This window comes from Rhincodon typus, chromosome 2, assembly GCF_021869965.1.
Source record: "Rhincodon typus isolate 14 chromosome 2, sRhiTyp1.1, whole genome shotgun sequence".
In the NCBI taxonomy this organism is placed as follows: Eukaryota; Metazoa; Chordata; class Chondrichthyes; order Orectolobiformes; family Rhincodontidae; genus Rhincodon; species Rhincodon typus.
In genome coordinates, this window is record NC_063333.1 from 131,091,803 (window position 1) to 131,117,295 (window position 25,493).

The following is a 25,493-nucleotide window of genomic DNA, read 5'->3' on the forward strand; positions in this document are numbered from 1 at the left end:
ATTTTCTCTTGTTGAAAATGGTCCTTGCCTGACACTTGTCAGCCCAAACATGGATGGTGTCCAGGTCTTGCAGTATTTGCATATGGATTGATTTGGTATTTGAAATCATGAACAGTGTTGAACTTTGCTCAATCATCAGCAAGCTTCCTTACTTCCTTGTGATAGAGGGAAAGTCATTGATGAAGCGTGGTTAGACGTAGGACACTCTCTTCTGAAGTGTTCCTGCAGTGATGTCTGGACATGAGACGATTGAACTCTAACGAACATAGCCACCTTGCTTTTTTGAGCATGACTCCAACCACTAGAGTTTTCAGCCTAATTCCCATTCCTTCCAATTTTTTTGCTAGGATCCTTTGAAGCTATACTTGGTTAAATGCTGCTTTTATCGTCACGGGCAGTCACCTCTCTGGAATTCAGCTCTTTACAGACTTGGTTCAAACATGGACTAATGAGGATAGGAGCCGAGTGTCCTTCCTGGAACCTAATCTGTGTATTGGTGAGCTGTTTTTATATAAACAAGCGCTGCTTAATAGCACTGTTGATGACCCCCTTCCTTCACTTTTATCTGGATGATCGATTGGCAGATTTAAAGGGCAGCAGTTGACTGGGTTATATTTGTCCTGATTTGATTTGTCCTATTTTTCAAGTACAGGTGATTTGGCAATTTTCCGGATTGACAGACGTTAATGTTATAGCTGTACTGGAACAACTTGACTAGGAGTGTAGCAAATTCTAGATCAGCAAGTAATCAGTATTATCGCTAGAATGTTGTCAGAGCCCATTGCTTTTGTAGTATCTAGTGTCTTCAGACATTTCTTGTTATCACATGGAGTAAATGGAATTGGCTGAAGAGTGGTATCTGTGATGCTGGGGATCCTCGGAAGATGCCAAGATGGATCATCTGCTTGGCACTACTGCCTGAAGATTGTTGCAAATGTTTGAACCTTATCTTTTGCACTGATGTGCTGTGATCCCCCAACATTGAAGATAGGGACATTTGTGGAGAAAGTTCTTCAAGTGAGTTGTTTAATTGCCCACCACCATTCATGACTTGATGTGGCAGGATGCAGAGGTTAGATTTAATCAATTGGTTGTGGAATTACATAGCTCTGCCTATCATTTGTTAATGCTGTTTGGCACACAAGTAGTCCTGTTTTGAGGCATCACCAGGTTGACCTCTCATTTTTAGATATTCCTGACATCTAATATTTAGATAAGCTGCTGCTGAAATGCCCTCTTGCACCCTTCATTGAAACAGGTTTGATCCCTGGATTGATGTAAGGGTAGACTGGGGGTATACTCCATGGGCTTTTTAATGGCCTTATTCACTTCAAATGTTATTTTGAATGTCTTTTGAACCTGAACACCACCTAAATTCCCCTTACCTTTTTCTCATCGCCTACATATTCTCCCCATTCCGGGTAAGACTTTGGATTTTGCTATCAAATTATATCACCTCACATTTACTGATGTTAAAGTCTGACATTATTTTGCCCATTAGTTGAGGTCATTATTTATTTGCAGTTTTCTTTTGATCCTCAGAATTATTTAGCATGTTTTTGTCATCTGTAAGCTTGGACGTTGCTTCCTCATCCTAATATCTAATTAATTTATGGACTCTGAGCAGAAATAGTTCTAAAACAATTTTGTGGGACACAAATTACTTTCAAGGGCTTCTGGTTTTTTCCTTGACTTCCTTCTGAATCCATAAGTTCATAGAGGAGTAGGAGTGGACCATTCTGTTTCTGCATCACCATTCAATAAGATTACCATTGATCTGATTATGGCTTTCACTCCTGCCTGCCTCACCTTTTTTGTTTTCCCGCCTTCCTATCCAGCCAAATAACTCTTGACTCCCTTGTAAATGAAACCTTTAACTTGATCATCATTTGAATATTTTCAATAACCCAGTCTGCACTGCTCTCTGGAAGCAATTTCAAAGATTAAAGGTTCTTTGAAAAGAAAATTCTGCCTCTATCTTAAATGGGAGACCTGTTATTTTGAAACTTGTGGCTCCTATTTCTCGATTCCACCACTGGGAGGAGACATCATCTCAGTATCTCCCCTCAAACTCTCACAATAAAATCTTTCAATAAGATCACCTCTCAATCTTCTAAACTCAATGAGTACAGGGTCAACCTGCTCAACCCCTCCTCTTTAAACGACACACTTTTTTTCTGGGAATTGGGCACGTAAATCTTCTCTGAACAGTTTCCTACAAAAGTATTTTCCTCCAGTAGGAAAATCAAAATTATAGTCTCTACGTTGTACAGTTTTGGTGAGACTTCCTACTTTCTCTGTATTTGCTGCAAGTGCGTATGTCTCAAAGGGTGTTTTTTATTTGACTTCTTTTTCACCTAACCTCTGCAATGTTTTCTTTTTATATTGCTTATCTCTTTTTAATCAATTCTGGATTTCCTCTTGCCTAATATTATGAAGTTAAGTATTATCACCAATTTCCATTATCTTCAACTTGCATACTTTTCCTAACGCTTAAATACTTTGCCTTCATTTTCTTCTATTTTTGCTTAGTGGCATTATACCCATAATCCCTTGCACCTTTTTAAATTTTAATTCAATTTCTAGCCTTTTACTTCATCGGTAATACTCTGAAACTTGAGGTAGTCTCCTTTTGTTTTAATGCTTTATATTTGTTGTGTAAATTTACAAGTTCTTTATTGAAGCATAGTCTTTTGTGTGAAGTTTGCTTTTCACTTGAGCCTCAGCCATCTTGCTCCTCACCTTTTTATGGAGTCCTTATTTTCCTGCTGTGTGAAAATTGGAACTCCTGAAGTATGTAAATGCAGTGTACTTCATTGTAAACTATAACCCGTAATCCACCAGTACAATTCTGCCAGGTTACGTAATTATTACTCAGTCTGCTGTATTTCAGCATAATAATAACATAGGAAATAGCAGACTTTTTTGCCTCTCAAGCCTGCTCAATCATTCAACAAGATCATGACTGATTTGCTTCAGGCCTCAACTCCTCTTTTTTTTGTGCCAGCCGATCGTAGTCCTCAAACTGCCTGATATTTCAAAAGTCTGTCTACTTCCTTTTTAAATACTTTGTCATCTAGCTTCCACAGATCTGAGGTAGAGAATTTAATTTTGTACACTACCCTCTGGAAGAAACAATTCTGTTTTAAAAAATAGTTACAGAAATAGTTGGCATTTGTCCCTAGTTTGAGATTACCCCACCACTTAGCATCTACCCTGTCAAGCAGCCTCAAATCAGATGTTTCAATAGCATCATCCTTCATTCTTCTCATCTCTTAGGCATAAAGGTTTAACCAGTCTGGATAAGTCAACCTCCTCATCCCAGGAAGCCACTTTGTGAATCACATTTTGAACTGCCTCCAACGCCTATACATCCTTTCTTACATGGACCAGAACTATACTGTGTACTTCAGGTGCAGCGTCACCAACACCTTGTACAGGTCTAAAAAGACTTTCCTATTTTAAATTACAACACTCTAGCAATAAAGGCCAGAATGCCATTTGCCTCTTTTAATTACTTGCTGCTCCTGAATGCTAACTTTTTGTTCCATGCACTTCCAAATGCCCAGATCTCTCTGTGCTGCACTTTTTTTTTGGAATCTCTGTTTTAAATAACAGTGTGCCATTTGATTCTTCCTACCAAAGTGTATTACCTCACACTTTCCTACATTAATCTCCACCTGCCAAATTTTTGCATGCTCATTCAATCTCGCACCTTTTTTGTGACACAGCAAATTTGAATAGATTACACTCCATCTTCCCCTCCAAGTCAATAATACAGGTAGTAAATAGTTGAAGACTGACTGATCCTTGTAACACTTAAATAGTTGTGTCCTTCCAACCTGAAAAACACCCATTAATCCTAAATCTTGGTCTTCTGTGTGTTAACTAATCCTTGCCAATACATCACTCCTAACATTAATAATAGCTTCCCTCTCATGTAGTAACCTTTTTAATGTGGCACCTTTTATCAAATGGTTTCTGGAAACACAAATACACAACATCTGCCAGTTTCCCTTTATCAATTCTTTTGCTATATCTTCAAGGGGCTATACCAAATTTGTCAAACATGATTTTTCTTTCACAAAACCATGTTGACTGTGTTAAGTTTTTCTAAACATCTATTATTTATTCTTCATAATAGACTCTGTCTTCTGCTTTGCCTTCCACCCTTCTTGAACAGGAGTAGTTTTCCAATCCATTGGAGTCCAGTGAGTTCTGGAATATTTCAACCAATGCCACCGCTATTTCCATAGTCACTTCGTTTAAGACTGAGATGGGGGCCATCATACCCTGGCAACTTATCTGCCTTTAGTCCCATTAATTTATTGAAATACTTTTGTCCTTCATGTTAGAAGTTGTTACAAAGCCTCTTCTTCTATTAGCACCTTTTATCTCTTTGCTATTATTAGAATGCTTGTAGTGCCCTCCACCGTGAAAGTCAATGCAAAACGTTAGTTGAAATTATTTGCTGTTTTCATGTTCCTTATTACGAATTTCCTAGTTGTGCCCTCGAAGAGTTCCATACTTTGTTTAGATACTACTTTCTTTTGACATACCCATAATAGCACTTGCTGTTTTGATATACTTACCAATTTACGTTCATAATCAATTTTCTCCCTATGGCATTTTTTGCCATCCATTGCTGGTTTCTGGAAAAAAATCTCAATCCTCAGTCTGGCACTAGTTTTTGCTACTTTGTATGCCTTTGTTTCTGATTGAATGTTCTCTGCCTTTGACACGGTTGGTTCACCCTTCTCAGTGTCCTCCTATTTTGACCAAATTTTTGCTGAATGTTATGAACTATCTGCTTTAATGTCGGTCACTGGTCATCCTGACTAGTCGATTTTTCTCAACCTGCTTTAGAAAACTTTTTTTTTCATGCCTCTGTAATTGCCCTTTTTAAGTTGAGGACACCGGTTTGAGAGCTGAGTGACTCCCCTCAAACTGAATTTAAAACTCTACCATGTTATGATCCTTGTTTTAAAATCGTCCTTAACTACGGATCTCTTATTAATCCTACTTCAATACACGTGATTAGATCTTCAGATGGCCTATTTTCAAGTAAGTTTTACAACATACTGCTCATCAAAACAATCCCTAATGCACCCTACAGATTTAACTTCCATGCTACCCTTGCATATCTGATTTGCCTAGTCAACATGCAGACTAAAATCATCCATGACAATTGTAGTGCCCTTCTTTTGACCTCATTATTTCTTGATTTATGCATTGCCCTACAGATGAGGCAAGTAAGGGCCTGTAGATGACTCCCACCCATGATTTCTTTCCCTTGCAAATGATGTGCATCAAGTTCAATCCACCATTACATTAAATTTTCAGAATCTGAAAAAATGACGATCCATTACAAGAAGATGAGTTGAGTTGTAATATTGCAATTATATAATTAATAGACCCACTAAACTTAATATACTTATTTCTCTGTGGATGTGTTGAGCGATTGGTTGCTTTGCCTGTCCCGTCACATCCTGGCCTGTGCTCAATCATCTGTACAAGAAAAAATGGTGACACTAGTGCATTGAAGATGATGCAGAGAATAGTCTCAAGACTGATCTGGAGTCTCAGGTTTGCAGATGAGTGGTGTGGGATTTTCAGCCTGGAGATAAGATGCCCAAGACCATATCTTTTAGGCTTGTTTACAATGGTAGATGTGAGAGGAAAGAAAAAGCCTAAAATATTAGCTTAAATAAAACTGCGAGTTTAAGTACAAAATAACTTTTTCAGTTTGAAAATAATCTAATTTTTCTGGCAGAAACGCATTGGCAAAGCCTGACAAAGACGAGAAACCTGGAATTAGTTAACAAACAATCGAAAGTAGCAATTATGGTTGAATTAAAATGGGTTAAACATCCTTCATCTGTATTTATCTTGACCTGTTTCTTTTAATATCATCAGTTCAGATGCCTTCTGGCCTATCTGATAAATACTCAGTAATTATGTTGCTATGGCACCTGAAGAATGAAAGTGGGATTAATCATTCTGTGTAATTAGTCCTTGTTTAGTTTTTTTGGTCATGGTTAGATTGTGAAATGTACAGTACTTGGGTAATGTAAATGTAAGGATCTCATTCTGCATGCAGTCTACATCTGCTTTAGTTTCAAATACTATTCTTTGCTAATTCAGTACTCGTGTGTATAGTATGGACTTTCATCCTTTCTGGTAATGAACAGGTTGTAAACAGTTTGCAAAAGATTAAATGTGTAAACTTAATTTTGGTTGCATGTTGCGTAAAACAAGTCGCAGAATCTTTCTTTTATTTTTGATTGCATGCTTATGTTTTATTGATGCTGTTTGGAAGCTGAGCAGTACTCCTGTGATCAGTGGATGCTATGGGAGATGTTTTATTCCGTTCAATGACATCACTGGAGCACAGCCAATTTCAATGAAGTGTATGATTTGGCCTTAGAAGTTCATGAAGGATTTTTTGTTTAGAAAATCTGATTCTAATTTGAAATTCGTCTGAACATTGGATTGAAAATGCAAAGAGAAAAAGCTCAGCCTTACAGCATTTAAATGGACAGATGGTAATGCTAATTGACTGGAGACCAAAAAAGCCTCGGAACAGATGGGGCATGGCTGAAGTACTAAATGAGTATTTTGCATCAGAGGATGGTGTCACTATTACGGTAACAGAGGAGGTAGCTTCAAGATTGGATGTATTTTGAAAGATAAAAGAGGAAGTCTTTTAAATTGTTGACAACACAACGTAGAAAACTCATCTGGTCCAAATGAGAGATATTGTAGCTTGAGGAGAGTAGTAATTATAACAAACTATGGAGGCCTGCATTTGTGTACAAATGAAGAAGGGATAAACCTCAAGTCTCAGTAATGATGCAATGAAACTGTCATCAATTTGTCATTCAAATACCACCTAGTTTGCTAATGTCTTTTTAGGACAAATAATCTGCCATCCTTGCCTCATCTAGCCTACACATGGCTCCAAGTCCACAGGAAAGTGATTAACTCTCAACTGCTGCAAAAGGCAGTTCAGGATGGACATCAAATGCTGTCCTTGGTGATGATGATGATGATGCTTACATGCTATAAAAGAATGAAAATTTATTTGGTGCCAAATAGGAAGTTTGAAAAATGAGTTAATAAATAAATGTTAACATGGATTTGTTTAGTAGGAATCACATTTGACTGAATTAATTATGTTAATTGAGGTGTCAGAGTTTGATAAATGCAGTGCATTTGCTGTGTGATCAAAATGACAGTGGCCTCGTGAGTTCAAACAGAAAGTGACGGGGAAATGTTGAATCAATGAGAAAACTTGGTAAAAGCATTGTTCATGACTGGACTACCCTAGGTTTACCTAAGGAGTTGAACCAGATTCTGCTTTGCTAAATACAATATATGTTTGATTTTGCAGGTTAAAGTTTTTCTGTTCAGTAATTTTACTTACTGTTGACATGTCAAAATGGCACCCTGATTTTTCTTCTTTCCCCTAATAGGGAGTCCTCCTCACCTGAGTGTTGGTGAACAGGGAGACCTGGTTCAAGACTTCCACGAATTTCTTCAGTCTCCAAGTAATGCAGCTGCAGGCAGCCTGAACCGGAGTAGTGAAAATTCCTAATATGTATATACCGTGGTAAAAGTAGGCCATCCTGTTAAGCAGAAGAACAGATTCTTCCTTTTTACTTACAGACCTGAGCATGTGAAAGAGACCTTCCAATAGCTTCCAAGTATAAGATGGACATTTTCTAATTTCAGTCTGCTGCAACTTAGGAAGTCTCCAGTTCTCCGTTCAGTGTGCATTGAACGAACAGAAGTTATTGGATCATGCAACATATTGTCCAATCTGTACATAATCCACAAGTGTTTATGCTATGTGACTTGAGAAATTTTCCCTTGGTTTTGTCAGGTAGGTGTATTGTAGCAGTTTTCAAAGTCTGTACAGTTTTTAAAACTAGCTTTGTATGTTGAATTCTTCAGTCTTAATCTTGTTCACAATTGTCAATAGTGTGCATTTTTGAGCATCTGTTCACCTTTTCAAAAACTTTGTTGAATCTTGATACTTCAATGGGACAAAGTCACTTAATGATGAATTCCACTCCAGTCTGGACCAGCATTAAGTCAGCTGAGAAAAGATACAACAAACCTCAAAAAGGTTCCATGAACACAAAAATAAAGGACAGTGAATGCTGGAAATCTGAAATTTAAAGCATAAAATGAGGGAGAGGCTCAGCAGGTCAGTTGGCTTTTTTAGAAAAGACAGTGGACCTTTTGAAGTTGAGTACCCTTTCATCAAGTGGCTCCTTGACAAGGATTCTGATTTCCTCCTCTTTAACAGATAACAGGGCTGAGATATCAAGATTTGTACATGCCTTACAAAGATAAATGAGATGGTGACCACCAACTTGGTTTGCTGTGGCTTTAGCATTAAGTTGAATGGCAACTTATTTAAACACATCTGTAATAAGATTTTTAAAAAGTTTTTCAGTAGACTTATCGAATCTGGCTAACAAAATATTTCTAACGGGTGATCCTGACTGAAGCTGTTGAAATTGTGATAGACTTATCAAATATGTGATTTGGTTAGGAGAATTTACACGTGCTTTTTTGTTTACTACAGGTGTCTCTGTCTTGGTATTGATTGACTGCTGCTCTCTTTTATTTTTAGCATTTGCCAACTTGGCCATTTGAGGCCTGACCTTTTTATTTTGGGGGTCTCTACATTTATTATTTAGTGACGAGGTTATCCAAAGTCTACAGATTGGGTCACTGACCCAAAGAGCAAAGCTCTATAGCAACCTCTCCAATTCTATCATTCGTTTTCCTCCATTTAAATTAGGTAGCCTTTTACAAACCTACTCTGACCACTGCCAGGTTCTAAGAATGTTTGTTTGTTTCTGTTACACTCTCTCAAAGCTTATCTATCCCTGGCATAGCACTTGATTTCACTCTATCAATGTCCTATAGTTGAACAAACTGCATTACTTCAGGAGGTTTACTGAACACAGTATTGATCGTCTTAATGATTCAAGACAATTCACACTGAAACCAACATGACGTTGACATGTCAATGTGTCATAGTGTGGACTGTACTAATTCATTGCTTTTCTTTGTTCACAACACCAGTATTTCACTACTGCTCTGTGTACACAAAATTCTTTACAAACACCATCCAAGCTTAGATATGCTGAAATGTGACTTGGTAAGTTTCATAGTTCAAGTGAACAAAATATCACATGCCCTCCATCATAGTTTCTGACAATGTGGAAACAACATGTTTATAAGAAATGGTTTCTACTTGATAAATATTTATAAATTATAATTTGTAGAAAAAATGCCTTTGTAAACTGTATATTGTGAATTTTAATTTTTTTAATTGGAATAATATTTGAAGAAGAGTCACTGATTATAAAACCATTGCAAAGAAAGAAAAAGTCACGTGGCAAAACATTAAATTTTCATAAACTTTTAGTCAGCCTAGCTTGGTTATGACCAAACTATTGTTTTCTTTCTATTTTGGAAATTTAATTCCATGCTGTTCATGAATCCTCAAGCACTATGCACTACCAAGTTCTCCTCTAAACCAGCATCTACACTCTGGGGATTACTATTCAAAAGAAACTGAACTGGTTCACCGTACAAATACTATCTATAAAAGTAAATCCAAGGCTGGGAATGTGCATCAAATAACCGAAATCCTGATTCCCGAAAATTTGTCACCATCTACAAAGCCCAAGTCAGGAGCATGATGGAATGTTGCCCACAAGCCTGGACAAGTGTAGCTCCAACTGCTCAGGAGAAGCTTGACATTATCTGGGATAAATATCTGGGATAAAGTAGCCATGATTGACGTGCACCACCTTCACTACTCACTGTCTCCACCTACTGCACAGTAGTAACAGTGTATACCATATACATATACAATGCAACAACTCGCCAAGGATCCTTCAACAGCACCTTCTGAATGCCAAATCTCTACCTTTATAGAATAACTATCAGTAAATACATGGGAAAATCTACCACCTGCAAGTTATTTTTCCCCAAACCATCCCATCCTGGTTTGGAACTATATCAAGTGTCGCTGGGTCAAATTCCTGTAACTCTGGTGTACTTAACTGCAGGCTGTAGTGCTTCAAGCAGGCAACTCTCCACCACTTTCTCCAAGTCAATTAGGGATGGGTAACAAATGCTGACTTAGCCAGCAATACCTATAACCTGTTGGGGAGAGGGGGGTGGTGGGGGGCGGGGAGGAAATGTGACTCGTTTTAACTACTGTTCTGTGCCATAGCAAACTATTTTATCTGTAATTCAGCTTGGGTTTTGGCATGCCAGCTAAATTACTTCTGTAAATGTTCAGTTCCACAAAGTAAACTTTTAAAAATAATGCAGTTCTAAGACTGTAATTACTGGGATTACTTGAAACCCAATTGCTGTTCATGAAATTTGGTGCAAAAATTTCAATGTTCACTTTTTTTTTGTAAAAGTGCCTTTTCAGTTTTCATGTAGAATTTTTAGAATGAAATATTATCAATCCAGATTTGTTTAAAAACATGTAAAACCTGTAACTGTTTCCTTTTTTCTTTTAAGTATGGATATGAAGTGAAGCATCCCAATTGTAATTTTTGAAATATTTTGTCTTGGTGGAGCTAGCAACAGGGCTTTATATACACTATCAACTGAATACATTATGTAACACTTTTTTAAGTAAGCTTAGCTCAGCACTACCATTTAATTGGTGATTTCTAGATTGGAATGTAGGGTTTGCGCCATACGCAAAGACCTAAGCACGTAAACTAGGCTGACACTTCATTGTGGTAGCAAGGGAGTGTTGCACTGCCCGAGATATCATCATTGACATGAGACATTAAACCAAGGTTCTGTTTGTTGTTAAGATCCATGGTGCTTTACCTGTTTAGTTTCAAACCTTTCTGGCCTACATTTACCCCTCAATGAATGCCACTAAAGCAAATCAGTTAATCATTTATTTCTGAGCTTTGTAGGATCTCAGGGCATACTTGTATGCATTGGTGCATTTCCTATACTTCAAAACTAGTTCCTTGGCTGTGAACTACTTTGGGGAATCCTGGAGATGTAAATGATACTGGTATATATGTAAGTTTTTGTACGATGCACAAAGATCATGACTAATTTTTCAGTTGTATTATGTGTTGCCGAAGAAAGCTAACATTTTCACTTGATTGGTTACCTCCCTGCCTCGGTGCTTTCTTGCAACAGGATGTGGTTAAAATGTTTTGCTCCATTTTGAAATGCAGCACCATATGAATTCCACATTTTTGAGGAAGGAGTTTAGTCAGCAAGTATCTGAATGTCTCTAATTTGCACTGCTGTTTGTGTATCTGAAAGAATGGTAATAGTATTTTTTAAAAGTTGTAATAAGGGACTAAACTGTGACTGTGCTAGTATTTTTTTTTTCTGTTGAAATCATGTTTCTTCTGTATTAACTACACAACTAAATGTATAAAAAGCCAGTTACCATCCACATTTTCTTTGTGGTGTTCATCACCAAGCGTTCCCAAGTAATTTTAAGGCAAGAGCAAAATTCCAAGGAATGCAGCAGATTATTTACTCCAGTCCTTAAATTTGCACCTAAGCATACCAGAAGACTATTGTTTTCTTTCTATTTTGGAAACTTAATTCCGTGCCATTCATGAATCCTCAAGCACCATGCGTCACCAAGTTCTCCCTGAAACCAGCATCTACATTCTGGGAATTACTTTTAAAAAGAAACTGAACTGGTTCACCATACAAATACCATCTACAAGAGTAAATCAGAATACCAGAAACAGTACTTGCCTCTAAAACGGAAGGTTGTGGATTCACATTCAGTCCAGAGATTTGAAAACATACTCAAGGGCTGATATGGCAGAGGAGTACTATGAGTGTTGTATTGTCTGAGTTGCCGTGTTTTTAGTTTGAGACATTTAAGCCGTATCCCTAATTGCCCTGTCGATTAGACATTAGATCCCATAGATCCCATGGCACAATTTCAAAGGAAAACTGAAGACGTATCTTTTGTGTCCTAGCCAACGTTACTTCTAACTTAGCTGAGAGATAAGAGATGATATGGTCATCAGGTTCCCATTTGTGTGAGTCAATACAGGGTGGAGCAGGAGGTCCTGACCCAAACTGTTGACTTTCCTGCTCCCCTGATGCTGCCTGACCTGTTGTGTTCCTTCAGTTCCACACTGTATTGACTCTGACTCCAGCATCTGCAGTTCTTGTCTCCTATTTGTGTGACCTTGCTGTTTACACATTGGCTGCTGTGACAATGCTCAAAAGTACGTAACCAGCACTTGTAGACATCCTGAAGTCATGCAATGGTCTTTCTAATTGCAAATCTGCCTGTCAGAAGGGAATTGAGGGATATGGATCCTGAAAGCGAAGACAGTTTTAGTATGGAAGGGCAAAATATGTCGGTGCAGGCTTGGAAGGCCAAAAGGCCTGTTCCTGTGCTGTGTTGTTCTTCTTTTTAGTCTTCCTTTTTCCTTTGTTCCTGTGACTTTTACCACTTAGAGGGGTAAAAGCCACAGATGAACATGAACATCACCTTGTAATTTCCTGTCCAAGCCCCACACAATACTGACAGCAATACACTGCTGTTCTTTCATTGTCAAGGATCAAAACCCTGGAACTTCATTCCCAGTAGCAGTATGGATGGATGGATTTACACCCGAAAGACTGTAGCAGTCAAGAAGGCAGCTTACTGTTACCTTATCAAGTTTAGCTCGGGATGGGCAATAAATGCTGACCTAAACAGCAACAGCTATATACCATGAATGAATAATTTGAAAACAGTAACCTCTGTAATGATCATTTCCAGTCTTTCAAACCTTCAGCTTAATTTGAGCATTGTAGTGGGCAACCTGGAACATATTTTAGTTGCTGCATAAAATTGATTTTGGAATTGCCTCTGATTTTATTTATACTGAGGAAGATAAATGTATTTATATAATGCTTTTCACAACCACTAGATACCGAAAAATGCATTACAGCCAATGAGCTACTTTTGAAGTGTAGTCACTGTTGTAATTTAGAAAACATAACAGTCAATCTGCATAGTGAATGGCCACAAATGGAAATGTGATAATGACTGTTTTTTGAGGTGCTGATTGAAGGATAAATCCTGACAAGGGATGACTTCCATTCGTTTTCGAAATAGTGCCAATGGGAATTTTGCATCTAACCAAGCGGGCAGACGGGGCCTTGATTTAACATCTTATCTGAAAGCAAAAGCATTTTTCTAAATTACTTCAAATTCCCACCCGGAATTCATGCCTGCTGTTCATTGATCCAAACTTTGAGATTAGGATCCTCGGTCACATTAAACCATTCTTAAAAATGCATTGAAATTAGGATCACCATACTTAGTCAGTGACAAGTGATGCAATGAGTATTTCTTTGAAGATGGGTTGCTGGACTTGAAATGTTAACTTTGACTTCTCTCCACAGATTTTGCCAGACCTGCTGAGTTCTGCTGCAATTTCTGTTCTTGTTTTGAGTTTTTTTTTCAGTCAGGTTCTAGCTCATAGTTTGCGAGGCATATTTTAAATGTAACTGTGATGCAGTGGCAGTGTCCCTTTCTATGAACCGGGAGCCCTGAGTTTAAGTCCTTCTGTTCCACAGGTGTATATAATGTCTCTGAACAGGTTGATCCGAAAATATCTATCACAACTGGAACAGTAAAATGCAAATCTGTAGTAGTTATGCTTATGCTTCAGAAGGCACTGGTTAGACTTTGATCGTTTTTGCTGAAAAACTATACTTTATACTTGAAAGTGCATAGAAAGAGAAACAGGATAGATAGTATTGGTATTGAAGATTCAAGTGTCAGCACTTAATAAAAGGCTGTAAAAGCAGGATTCTCATCAAAGCTTAAGAAAGCTTAAATAGTAGCGATAATGTAAATCTACACAAAGCAACCAATAAAGTACATGATCTAAGCAGAAATAAATGTAAAATTTAGAATTGATGTGAGCTAAAATAGATTTAAGGATGAATTGTTTGTGGTAACTGACCAAGCGAAATAATAAAAGCAAAATCATCATGTTGATCAAAGTTCAATTGGTTTCCTTGCCAGGAAAGTTAATGGGCTGAGTAAACGCCTCATCCCTGATTTTCCCCCCCCCCCCCTCCCTCCCTCTCTCTCTTTTTATTCATTCACGGGATGCAGGCATCACTGGCCAGGCCAAACAGCATTTATTGCCCAGCAAGCGGCTAAGAGTCAACCAGATTGCTGTAGATCTAGAGTCACATATAGGCCAGACCAGGTAAGGATGACCGTTTCCACCCTTAAAGGACATTAGTGAACCAGATCGGTTTTTCCAACAATGGATTCATGGTCATTATTAGATTCTTAATTGAATTCAAATTTCACCATCTGCAGGAGCAGGATTCAAACTCGGGTCCCCAGAACATTGTCTGGGTTAACAGTCCAGTGATAATACCACTAGACCATCACCTCCATGTGTTGATTTGCTTCTCAAACTGCTTAATTCTATCCTTCGTACTCCCAAATTGCAAAACAAATTATAACTTTTATAGAACCGCAAGGACATGACCCTTTGGTATTCCAAAACAAAGAGGTGAAAAAAATCAGTTTCATTTTCATTTTTAATTACCATCTCCCCAATAATGGGTATTTGTTTATGTAGTGATGACTTCACTGGATTAGTAATCCAGAGACCCATGTTAATGTTTTGCCGTACAATCTTGCCATTGCAGCTAGTAATTTAAATATGACAATATCTGCTGACAGTACAAAAGTGCCGTCACTATACATGTGTAGTAATCCTGTCGGTACTGCTCGTGAACTCATTTCATCTCATTCTCTCATATTTATTGTGCTTATTTGGATGCCACCATGTTTTCTTAATGGCAGGGCATTGCACAACAAGTATACGTGCAGATCTTTCCACATGTATAATGTGAACCTTTTGGAAGAGTCAGGCCACACAGCCTTTTAAATAAAATTGGAGGTACAACTAGTCCAAACAATGGTGGCCATAAAACTAACGTTGGTTTTTGTGGAAAAAGAGTCTGGTGAGCTGTATCTTTTAGAGGAGGAAATCTACCGTTCTTGCCTATATGTGAAGCCAGTGCCGCAGCAATATAGATGATTCTAAAATGGCCTGGCAAGACAGATGGGAAACAAATGCTGACCTTGACAGTGATGTCAACAGTTCCCATCAAAATATTTTTTAAAATTGCTGGAAAAAGATAGTGGTGAACCTTCCCCTTAACCTTCTGCAATCTGTGTGTTATTCATGTTCCAAAATGTTTTTGAGGAGGAATGGTACAATTTTGCCAGTATTTAGTTATGTTAGTGCTCCTGGGCTTACTTTCTTATTTTCACACAGTGAAATCAAAAGGATGATTGTTGGTATCCACAATATGGAATTTTAGGCATTATGTATGTTGATGCATAAGAAAATTTAGGTTACAGGGCTAGGTACACAAGTTCATCATTTTTGTGTTGTGTAGTTCTGCGTTTGCAGTTCATGCTTTTTAAAAGCTGACCATGTATTTTCCAGTAACTCTCACATCAAACTGACTAGACAACAAACTTTGTGCCGTGACATTGTTCTGTGGAAATGGATTAAAATCTGCAATTGAGCTGATTTACATGGTGCATGAGTAGGTGTGGAAGTTGACTATCCAGATGACATTGGCAGTAGATTTTCTCAATGTCACAATGAAATATTGTTGAGGAGCGAAACCATCATTGGAGTTTTCTTTCGGAATAGCATTAACAATTACATTGTCCAAAGACAGAACTTTAAAATGCTGCTGATCTGCCAACATCAAATACAAAAATGTTTGAACAAAAACTGAATATGCAAGAAATAACACATCACTCCACTCCATTTATGAACTAATTTGCTAATAAGTCACGTATTGTGTTTGATTTTAGAATATAAACAAAACTGTAACTTTCACCACCTCAAATTTAAAAACTTTAGGGGACTTTAGATGTCTGGAAACTGATAATTCAGTTGCATGATTAGTTTCATAAAGTACAGTAGCACAACATGTATTTTTAACATCTCACCTGGATCTTCAGAGTCATTAGATTAAAAAAAAATTGGTAAACAACTATTGAATGCTAAATTTGTTTTCGTACTAGTGGCAACCTCTTCCTGTTGGACAATGCACTATAAACATTTCATTAAGTGCTACATTGTAGACCTGCTGGTAATGATGGAACCTATGGACTAAAAGGGATCGTAGTAGCATGGTACAAAACTGGCTGAGTGATATGACCAAGTTAACAGTGAATGACTTGTTTTGGGATGATAATATTTTAGATGCCTCTGTACAGGTCATATCTTTCAGATGACACAAAACCTGTAAGCATTGTGAACTGTGTGGAGCATAGTGAGAAGATTTAAGAGGACATAAAAAATCTAACAGGTGAAATTCAATTTAGAAAAGTGTGAAATGATGTACTGTCAAAAAGAACATGGATAAGCAGTATAAGCTTAAGGATACCGTTCCAAAGAGGAGCCATTAATTTCTTGGGGGGATAAGTTTAGGGTGGAAAGCACATTGAAAAAGTGAAAACTATTAAAAATATATATCCAAATTTGGGCTTTGTAATTAGGTACAGACACAGGGAATTTATAGTGCACCTTTTATAAAACACTGAGTTTGGCCTCACCTGGAGTATTGTGTCCAATTCTGAACATCAGGGAGAATTTGAAGAAAGAGCAGAAAAGGTTTACATAAATTTTTCCAGGGATAAGTGACTTCTGGCATGTGGATAGACTGTTATAGAGATGTACAGCATGGAAACAGACCCTTTGTCCAACTTGTCCATGCTGACCAGATATCCTAAATTAATCTAGTCCCATTTACTAGCATTTGGCCCATATCCCTCTAAACCCTTCCTATTCATATACCTATCCAGAGGGCTTTTAAACATTGTAAACGTACCAGACTCCATTACATCCTCTGGCAACTCGTTCTATATGTGCACCACCTTCTCCTTGAAAAAGTTGCCCCTTGGGTCCTTTTAAATCTTCCCCCTCTCACTTTAAACCTAAGCCCCCTAGTTTTGGACACCCCTACCCTGGGGAAAAGACTTTGGCTGTTCAGCCTATCCATGCCCCTCATGATTGTATAAAATTCTACAAGGTCACCCCTCCGTCTCCAATGCTCCAGGGAAAATAGCCCCAGCCTCCTTACAGCTCCAACCCTGGCAACATCCTTGTAAATCTCTTCTGTGCCCCCTCAAGTTTTACAACATCTTTCCTGTAGCTAGGAGACAAGTATTGAATGCGGTAATCCAGAAGAGGCCTAGCCAATGTCCTATACAGCTGCAACATGACCTTCCAACTCCTGTATTCAATGCACTGACCAATAAAGGCAAGTGTACCAAACACCACCTTCAGTATCCTGCTTACCTATGTCTCCATTTTCAAGGAACTATGAACCTGCACTCCGAGGTCTCTTTGTTTGGCAATGCTCCCTGGGACCTTACCATTAAGTGTATAGGTCCTGCCCTGATTTGCCTTACTAAAATGCAGCACCTCACATTTATCTAAATTAAACTCCATCTACAAATCCTCAGCCTGTCTGATCAAGGTCCCAGTGTACCCCGAGATAACCTCTTTGGTTGTCTACTACACCACTAGTTTTGGTGTCATCTGCAAACTTACTATCCATATGTCCTATATTCGCATCCAAATCATTTATATAAATGACAAAAAGCAGTGGACACAGCACCGAACCTTGCAGTACACCACTGGTCATGGGCCTCCAGTCCAAAAAGCAGGCCGACAACGAGAGATCAGAATGGTGTGATGCCCCTCGGTGCCAGGGTCAAGGATGTCTTGGAGAGGGACCAGCCGGAGGTCGTTGTACACATTGGAACCAACGATAGAGGAAGAGTAAAGGACAAAGTTCCGTGGAGAGAATATAGGAAATTAGGCAGGAGGTTAAACCTGAGCCTCGAGGGTGGTAATATCTGGATTACTCCTGGTGCCATGTGCTAGTGAGAGTAGGAATAGGAGGAGAAAGCAGATGAATACATGGGTAAGGTGCTGGTGCAGGAGAAAAGGATTCACATTTTTGGATCATTGGAATCTCTTCTGGAGTAGAAGTGACCTGTTTAAGAAGGATGAGTTGCACTTGGATGGGGACTAGTGTACTGACTGGGGATTTGCTAGAACTGCTCGGGAGGATTTCATGGGGGAAGAAAGGAACAGGGACCCAGAGACATAGTGAGAAAAGTGATCTGTCTGAAGTTGGTGCAGTTGGGAATAGGAGCAAGTCAAATAGTCGAGGCAGGCAGGAGCAAAGTAGAGAGAGAACAAGGTAGGACTGATAAATTAAACTGCATTTATTTCAATGCAAGAGATCTGACAGATAAGGCAGATGAACTCCGGGCATGATTGGGAACATGGGACTGGGATATCATAGCTATTACAAAGATGTGGCTCAAGGATGGACAGGACTGGCAGCTAAATGTTCCAGGATATAGATGCTATAGGAAGAATAGAAAGGAAGGTGAGGAAGTGGTGTTTTTGATTAGGGATAACATTACTTCGGGAGGATATTCTAGGGAGTGCATCCAGTGAAGTTATTTGGGTGAAACTAAAAATAAGAAAGGGATGATCACCTTATTGGCATTGTACTAAAGACCACTCAGTAGTCAGCAGGAAATTGAGAAGCAAACTTGTAAGGGGATCTTAGTTATCTGTAAGAATTATAGGGTGGAAATAATAGGGAATTTCAACTTTCTAAACATAGAGCCATGTGTTAAGGGCTTGGATGGAGACGAATTTAAGTGTGTTCAAGAAAATTTTCTTCAGATTGAACAAGCTGCCATTGTTTTCCTTCGAAAAGGAAAAACGGAGAGGAGATTTGCATGAGGAATCATGACCGAATAGAGAGGAACTGTCTCTTTTTGTGAAGGGTTCTGAACCAGAATGCCCTGATTTAAAGTGAATGTCAAACAACCAATGGAGACATGAGGAAATTTTTTTTTTGTGCAGCAGCTAGTTATATTCTGGAATTCATTGCCTGAGGGAGTGCTGGAAGCAGATCTAATCATGTTTTTCAAAAGTGAATTGGATAAGAAGCTAAAGAGAAAAAAAAAAGTTGCAGGGCGAGCGGGAAGAAAAGGGAGAACTACATAACTTGATCTTGCAGAGAGCTGTCACAGTTTCAATAGTTCAAATAGCCTTTGAATGCTGTAATCATTCTATAATTCTCCAGAAAAAGAGCAGAAGGCTCACATTAATTATGTAGACATGGATTTTATACTGACAACCTGAAACCCACAAATAGTCTGGCATACTTGCTTACAATGAATGGAAATTAATCGTAGTAATATGGGATAGTCCAATCTTAAAGTTCTAGTTGGTGGAATGCAAACATTCACCATAAATATCTTCTAATCAAACTGTTCAGGGATGTTATTACACACCTTTGGAGCAGGTGGGACAGGAATCTAAGCCACCTGCCTCTGAAATAAGGACAGCTACCACCGCTCTACAAGAGCCCCATGCATTCACAATACTAGTTGATACTGAACAGATGTAATTTAAATAAAATTGTGCAAAGCAAAGGTAGACTGCTAGATTACAGAGGAATGCAATATTTAATTTGTCTCTAAACTAAATATTTTTAATTCACAATACTACCTTTTTGAGATTTGTGACCTTTAGACTTGAAATTGGAAGGGGTTGAGTTTAAGCCCATCTTGTTGACAGTCATCTCCTGAGCTTATTTAATTGACTTAAGGAGTTTTCCACTCATTTTGACAATTCCTAAATGATTAGGGAAAGAGGTAGTTTAATTCCAACAATGAGATTATAATTTGGATATGAGCCATTAGGTCTAACCAGCCTGTTTTTGTATTTAGCCTCTACAGTGAGTAAATAGTCTTAAACATGTTTACCTACCCTAGTTTCTTCATCAGCCTGTTCAATTTAATCTTGAATATTGATTTAGCTTCTTCTCTAACCACTAGTCCTAATAAATTCTGTGTATAGGCTGGCAACTTATTGTGTAAAGAATTTTTTTGGAACCACTGTTCTAAATTTCTTACATATAATCTAGGTTTTATTGTACCTTGTTACACAAAGAACACCAGACAGTCAATTGTTTCATGTCCACCCATTTTTTTCCATTTTTCATGTGAAATGCTTGATCCTTTCTTTTTGTCTGAATCCCTGAATTAGAGTTCTAGGGACCACAGATTCCATCAAAGCATAAAGCTAGAAGCTGAATCACTACACTTTGAACCGGCCACTGTTTGCATTGTTAAACGTAAGTGTGATCTTGGAGTTTGTACTGTCAATCAAAACCAGGAAACCTCTGACAGCACTTTCGTATCCACTTTTTCTTGTCTTTACTTTTGAAGCAAAGATGATCATGTTCAATAACCAGATTCTGGAGGGTGCAGAAATGACTGTGAAGGCCTTAAGGATCTGAAGCAAATATGGCAGGATGTCACAGACAATTGAGTTTTGGAAAAGTTGCTGGCTTGGTATTTCTTCTTTGTTTTCCCTCACCCTCTGAAATGAACTTGTTTATAAAAGAGGTCATACCACTGTCCCGCAGGCCCGACCAGTCCCCCTCCACTGACACCCTCATCCGCTTAGCCGAACTCGTCCTCACCCTCAACAACTTCTCTTTCAATTCCTCCCACTTCCTACAGACAAAGGGGGGAGCCATGGGTACCCGCATGGGCCCAAGCTACGTCTGCCTCTTTGTAGGTTACGTGGAACAATCCCTCTTCCGTACCTACACCGGCCCTAAACCCCACCTCTTCCTCCGTTACATTGATGACTGTATCGGCGCCGCCTCGTGCTCCCACGAGGAGCTCGAACAGTTCATCCACTTCACTAACACCTTCCACCCCAACCTTAAGTTTACCTGGACCATCTCTAACACCTCTCTCCCCTTCCTGGACCTCTCTGTTTCCATATCAGGCAACCACCTAGAAACCGATATTCATTTCAAGCCCACCGACTCCCACAGCTACCTAGAATACTCCTCCTCCCACCCACCTTCCTGCAAAAATGCCATCCCCTATTCCCAATTCCTTCGCCTCCGCCGCATCTGCTCCCAGGATGAGCCATTCCACTCCCGTACATCTCAGTTGTCCTCGTTTTTCAAGGACCGTAACTTCCCCCCCCTCGGTGGTCGAGAACGCCCTCAACCGTATCTCCCGCAACTCATCCCTCACACCCTGTCCACACAATAAGAACTAAAAAAGAATCCCCCTCGTCCTCACGTACCACTCCACCAACCTCCGGATCCAACGCATCATCCTCTGACACTTCCGCCATCTGCAATCCGACCCCAGCACCAAAGACATCTTTCCCTCCCCACCCTTATCTGCTTTCAGGGGGGACCACTCTCTCCGTGACTCCCTTGTCTGCTCCACACTCCCCTCCAGCTCCACCACACCCGGCACTTTTCCCTGCAACCGCAGGAAGTGCTACACCTGCCCCCATACCTCCTCCCTCACCCCCATCCCAGGCCCCAAGAAGACTTTCCACATCAAGCAGATGTTCACCTGCACATCTGCCAATGTGGTATACTGCATCCACTGTACCCGGTGTGGCTTCCTCTACATCGGGGAAACCAAGCGGAGGCTCGGGGACCGCTTTGCAGAACACCTACGCTCGGTTCGCAATAAACAACTGCACCTCAGGGTCGTGAACCATTTCAACTCCCCCTCCCATTCCTCAGACGACATGTCCATCCTGGGCCTCCTGCAGTGCCACAACGATGCCACCCGAAGGTTGCAGGAACAGCAACTCATATTCCGCTTGGGAAGCCTGCAGCCCAATGGTATCAATGTGGATTTCACAAGCTTCAAAATCTCCCCTCCCTCTACCGCATCCCAAAACCAGTCCAGCTCGTCCCCGACTCCCTAACCTGTTCTTCCTCCCACCTATCCCCCCCTCCCACCTCAAGCCGCACCTCCATCTCCTACCAACTAACCTCGTCCCGCCCCCTTGACGTGTCCGTCCTCCCTGGACTGACCTATCCCCTCCCTAACTCCCCACCTACACTCACCTTTACTGGCTCCATCCCCGCCTCTTCGACCTGTTTGTTTCCTCTCCACCTATCCTCTCCTCTATCCATCTTCTATCGGCCTCCCACTCTCTCCCTATTTATTTCAGAACCCCCTTTTCTGATGAAGGGTCTAGGCCCGAAACGTCAGCCTCTCTGCTCCTATGATGCTGCTTGGCTTGCTGTGTTCATCCAGCCCTGCACCTTGTTGTCTCGGATTCTCCAGCATCTGCAGTTCCTACTATCTCTGATACCACTTTTTTGCTTTGTTACTACAGGTGCAGCAATTCTGGGCAAGTTTCTCTCAGGAGTTGAAATTAACACCAAATCTCCTAAATCATGCCTTCAGCATGGCCTTGTACTGCTTCTTTTGACCAATTAATGCTTGGACGAGTTAAAGTAGGAGGCTGCCAATTAGCCTGGAGAATAAAACACCTCGACTAAACTCTACAGGGATTCAGAATCATATTGTATACAATAACATGAGTTAACTTTCCTCTACTCTGGATTAAACATATCCACAGATCCTCATATTAGATCATTAATCAAAAACCATTAATTCTTTCAAAAGAATGAAGTTCAAAGGTCTCTGAGTGTTTCAAATGAATTAGCTTAGCTATTACCAAGCTTAAAAAAAAAATTTTTTTGAATATAAATCACACACTGAAGTGCATTTTTTAATTTCAAAACATTGAATTAGTTCTACTTTTATTGGGGTCTTAAAATTCTTTCCCACTATTTCCTTGGGAATACTCAGTTTCCCAGGTTCATTGGAGTGGGATTGGCTCCCCTCCTGCTCCCCGTACCCCCCTGTGCAATGTCAAATACAGTCAATTCAGATTAAGGGTTGGTATGTAAATGAAATGCAATGGAATGTTCTTGACCCTCATTATCCTAAAGGTTCTCTGGATAGATGCCCAGATATATAGTTTCCAGAAAAAGCTTCTAGCAGGCCGTTCCTGACTCTTCTCATACTATGAGATGAAGGTGACCCAAAAATGTACGTGTAGTAGTTGGCCCCTTTTAAGGACAAGTTCTGAGGGAACAGTCATATAACCTGCCAGTCCAATCAAGAACAGAATGAGGAATCTGCACAAGGCATGTGGGGACTTGCCCAGCTAGGCATGTAAGGATCGTGTAATGTACTCAATAACTAAGCGGTATTAATTGTATTAAATCATTGGGCTGTATAATTTATCCAGCAGAGCCAAACTTCGAAGCAACCCTTAAGAAGAAGACATCAGAAAATTGGGCTGGAGTGGACAGCTTCTATTTGCTGCTGTTGGCCAGCAACCAAAAACCCCACCACAGTTAATCCCAATGCCTACTATAATAGCAGATTTTTTTTTTCATACCTAATTCTGTGGAGGTTGGGATTGTAATAGGCTTCTAAATTATTTGAACCCTCCAATCTGGGAACAACGGGATAGGAGTAGACCATTCAGCCCTTCAAGCATACCCCATCATTCAATATGATCATGGCTAATCAAAAATCATTCTGTTTTCTTAGGTGGTGTCAGGTCAGATGATGGATATTTCAACTGATGTCTGGCTACTGCCCAGCTGATTATTGGGTAGGGATGTAGGGTTAACTGTGATAACAAGGTGCAGAGCTGGATGAACACAGCAGGCCAAGCAGCATCAGAGGAGCAGGAAGGCTGACGTTTCGGGCCTAGACCCTTTAGTTTCTGATTAGTATTTTTCTATGCCTTTGCAAACATACAATTTAAACAGAAGCAGGAGTAGGCCATTTCACCCCTTGAGTTTGCTGTGCTATTTGATAAGATCATGGCTAATCTAATTGTGGCCTCTCCTGTACTCTTTGAGTCTCTTGTCAATCTAGAATCTACCTCACAGCCTGCAAGTATTCAATGATCCAGTTTCCTCTGTTTTCTGGGGAAGAGAATTCCATAGACTAACAACTGTCTGAAAGAAAACAAAATCATCTTCACCTTAAATGGGAAGCCCCTTGTTTCTAAACTGTCCCCAGTGCTAGTCGCTCCCATAGGGGGGAAGGTCCTCTTAGGAGCCACACTGTCAGGTTACTGCAGGACCTAACATATTTCAATATGATCCCTCTCATTTCTGTCATTTTTCTAAACTTCAATGGATACATGCCCAATCAGTTTAATCTTTCCTCATAAAATAATCCCTTCATTCCCAGGAATCAGTTGAGTGAACCTTCTTTGAACTGATACCAATGGAGTTATACGTTTCCTTAAGTAAGGAGACCAAACTGTGCACAGTCCTCCAAATGTGGTCTGGCTTTGCATAACTGTCCTATTTTTATAATCCATTCTCCTGCAATAATTGGCAAATTCAATTTGCCTTCCTAATCCCTGATGTTTCTGCATACTGACATACTGTAATTCATGTACAGTACACCCAGATCCCTTGGTACCTTAGCGTTCTGTAACCTCTCTCCATTTAAATTTCATACCGTTATACCATTTGTCCTGCCAAAGTGGAAAAATTCACATTTTCCCACAGTTTATTATGTCAACAATTTTCCCCATTTATCTAACCTATCTGAACCCTTTTGCAGACTCCTTATGGCCTCTTTACAATGTGTATTATCAGCAAATTTAGCAACCATGCCTTCAGTCCTTTCATCACTGATTCCTGTGGTACCACCAACGATACTTGCCAACCTGAAAATTATGCACTTATCCCTATTCTGTGCTTCCTGTTAGCTAATCAAGCCTTTGTCCATGCGAATATATTACTTGCTACACCATGAACTATTAAGTGTTGTTCAATCTGGCACCTTGTCAGATGCCTTCTGGAATTCTAAGTACACCATATCTACAGATTCACCTTTATCCATGTTATTTGCTACTTTCTCAAATACATTTATTTACCATTAACTGGTCCATCCTTATGCATTATGTTCTTTGTTGCAGTTGAGACAATGGATACGTTTACAATGAAATTGTGATAGAAGTCTTCTAAAAGCATGTTAAAGCAATTAATTGTTGCACACCAGGAATATGCATGACGTTTTAGGGCCAGGTCTTCTGAGGTGTGGCAATCCCCTGCCGATTGCCACTCTGTCCCGTTTTTACGAAAGGAGCGAGCTTTGCATTTCGGAAAGAAGTTTCTGATCAAGGCTCCTTCAGAAATGCAGAGCCATTTTCCATTCTGTCACTTCTGGTGTGGAATTGTCAAAGGGAGGCAGATTACACCCGCTTTTCCTAGCAGTCAGCTTCCATATTCTGAAATTTAAAGGTTCATAATCACCAATAATCACTTTAACAATTTCTGTCGAATGGTATGCACATAAAATAATAGTGAGGTAAGAGTGCCAGGAGGGTAGGGTGCCGCTTGTGTAGAGGGGATGGAGCACCAAGTAAGTAGAGTGCTGACTGGGTAGGCTGGTTTAGCATCTAACAACAAGAAGTTCCAATTATATAGCAATATCATGTACTTCATAATAAAAATCAATGGGATATAAATCCTAAAGT

At 39.6% G+C, this 25,493-nt stretch overlaps 1 protein-coding gene across 1 annotated transcript in view; it reads left to right on the forward strand.

Moving 5' to 3' along the window:
- brd9 (bromodomain containing 9) overlaps positions 1–14,013 on the forward strand; it is a 79,982-nt gene extending 65,969 nt beyond the window's left edge. Inside the window, exon 16 of the mRNA XM_048609049.1 lies at positions 7,476–14,013. Coding sequence (XP_048465006.1) covers positions 7,476–7,597 — 122 coding nt within the window. The 3' untranslated portion in view covers positions 7,598–14,013. The remainder of the gene's footprint in view (positions 1–7,475) is intronic.
- The last annotated feature ends 11,480 nt before the right edge of the window (positions 14,014–25,493 follow it).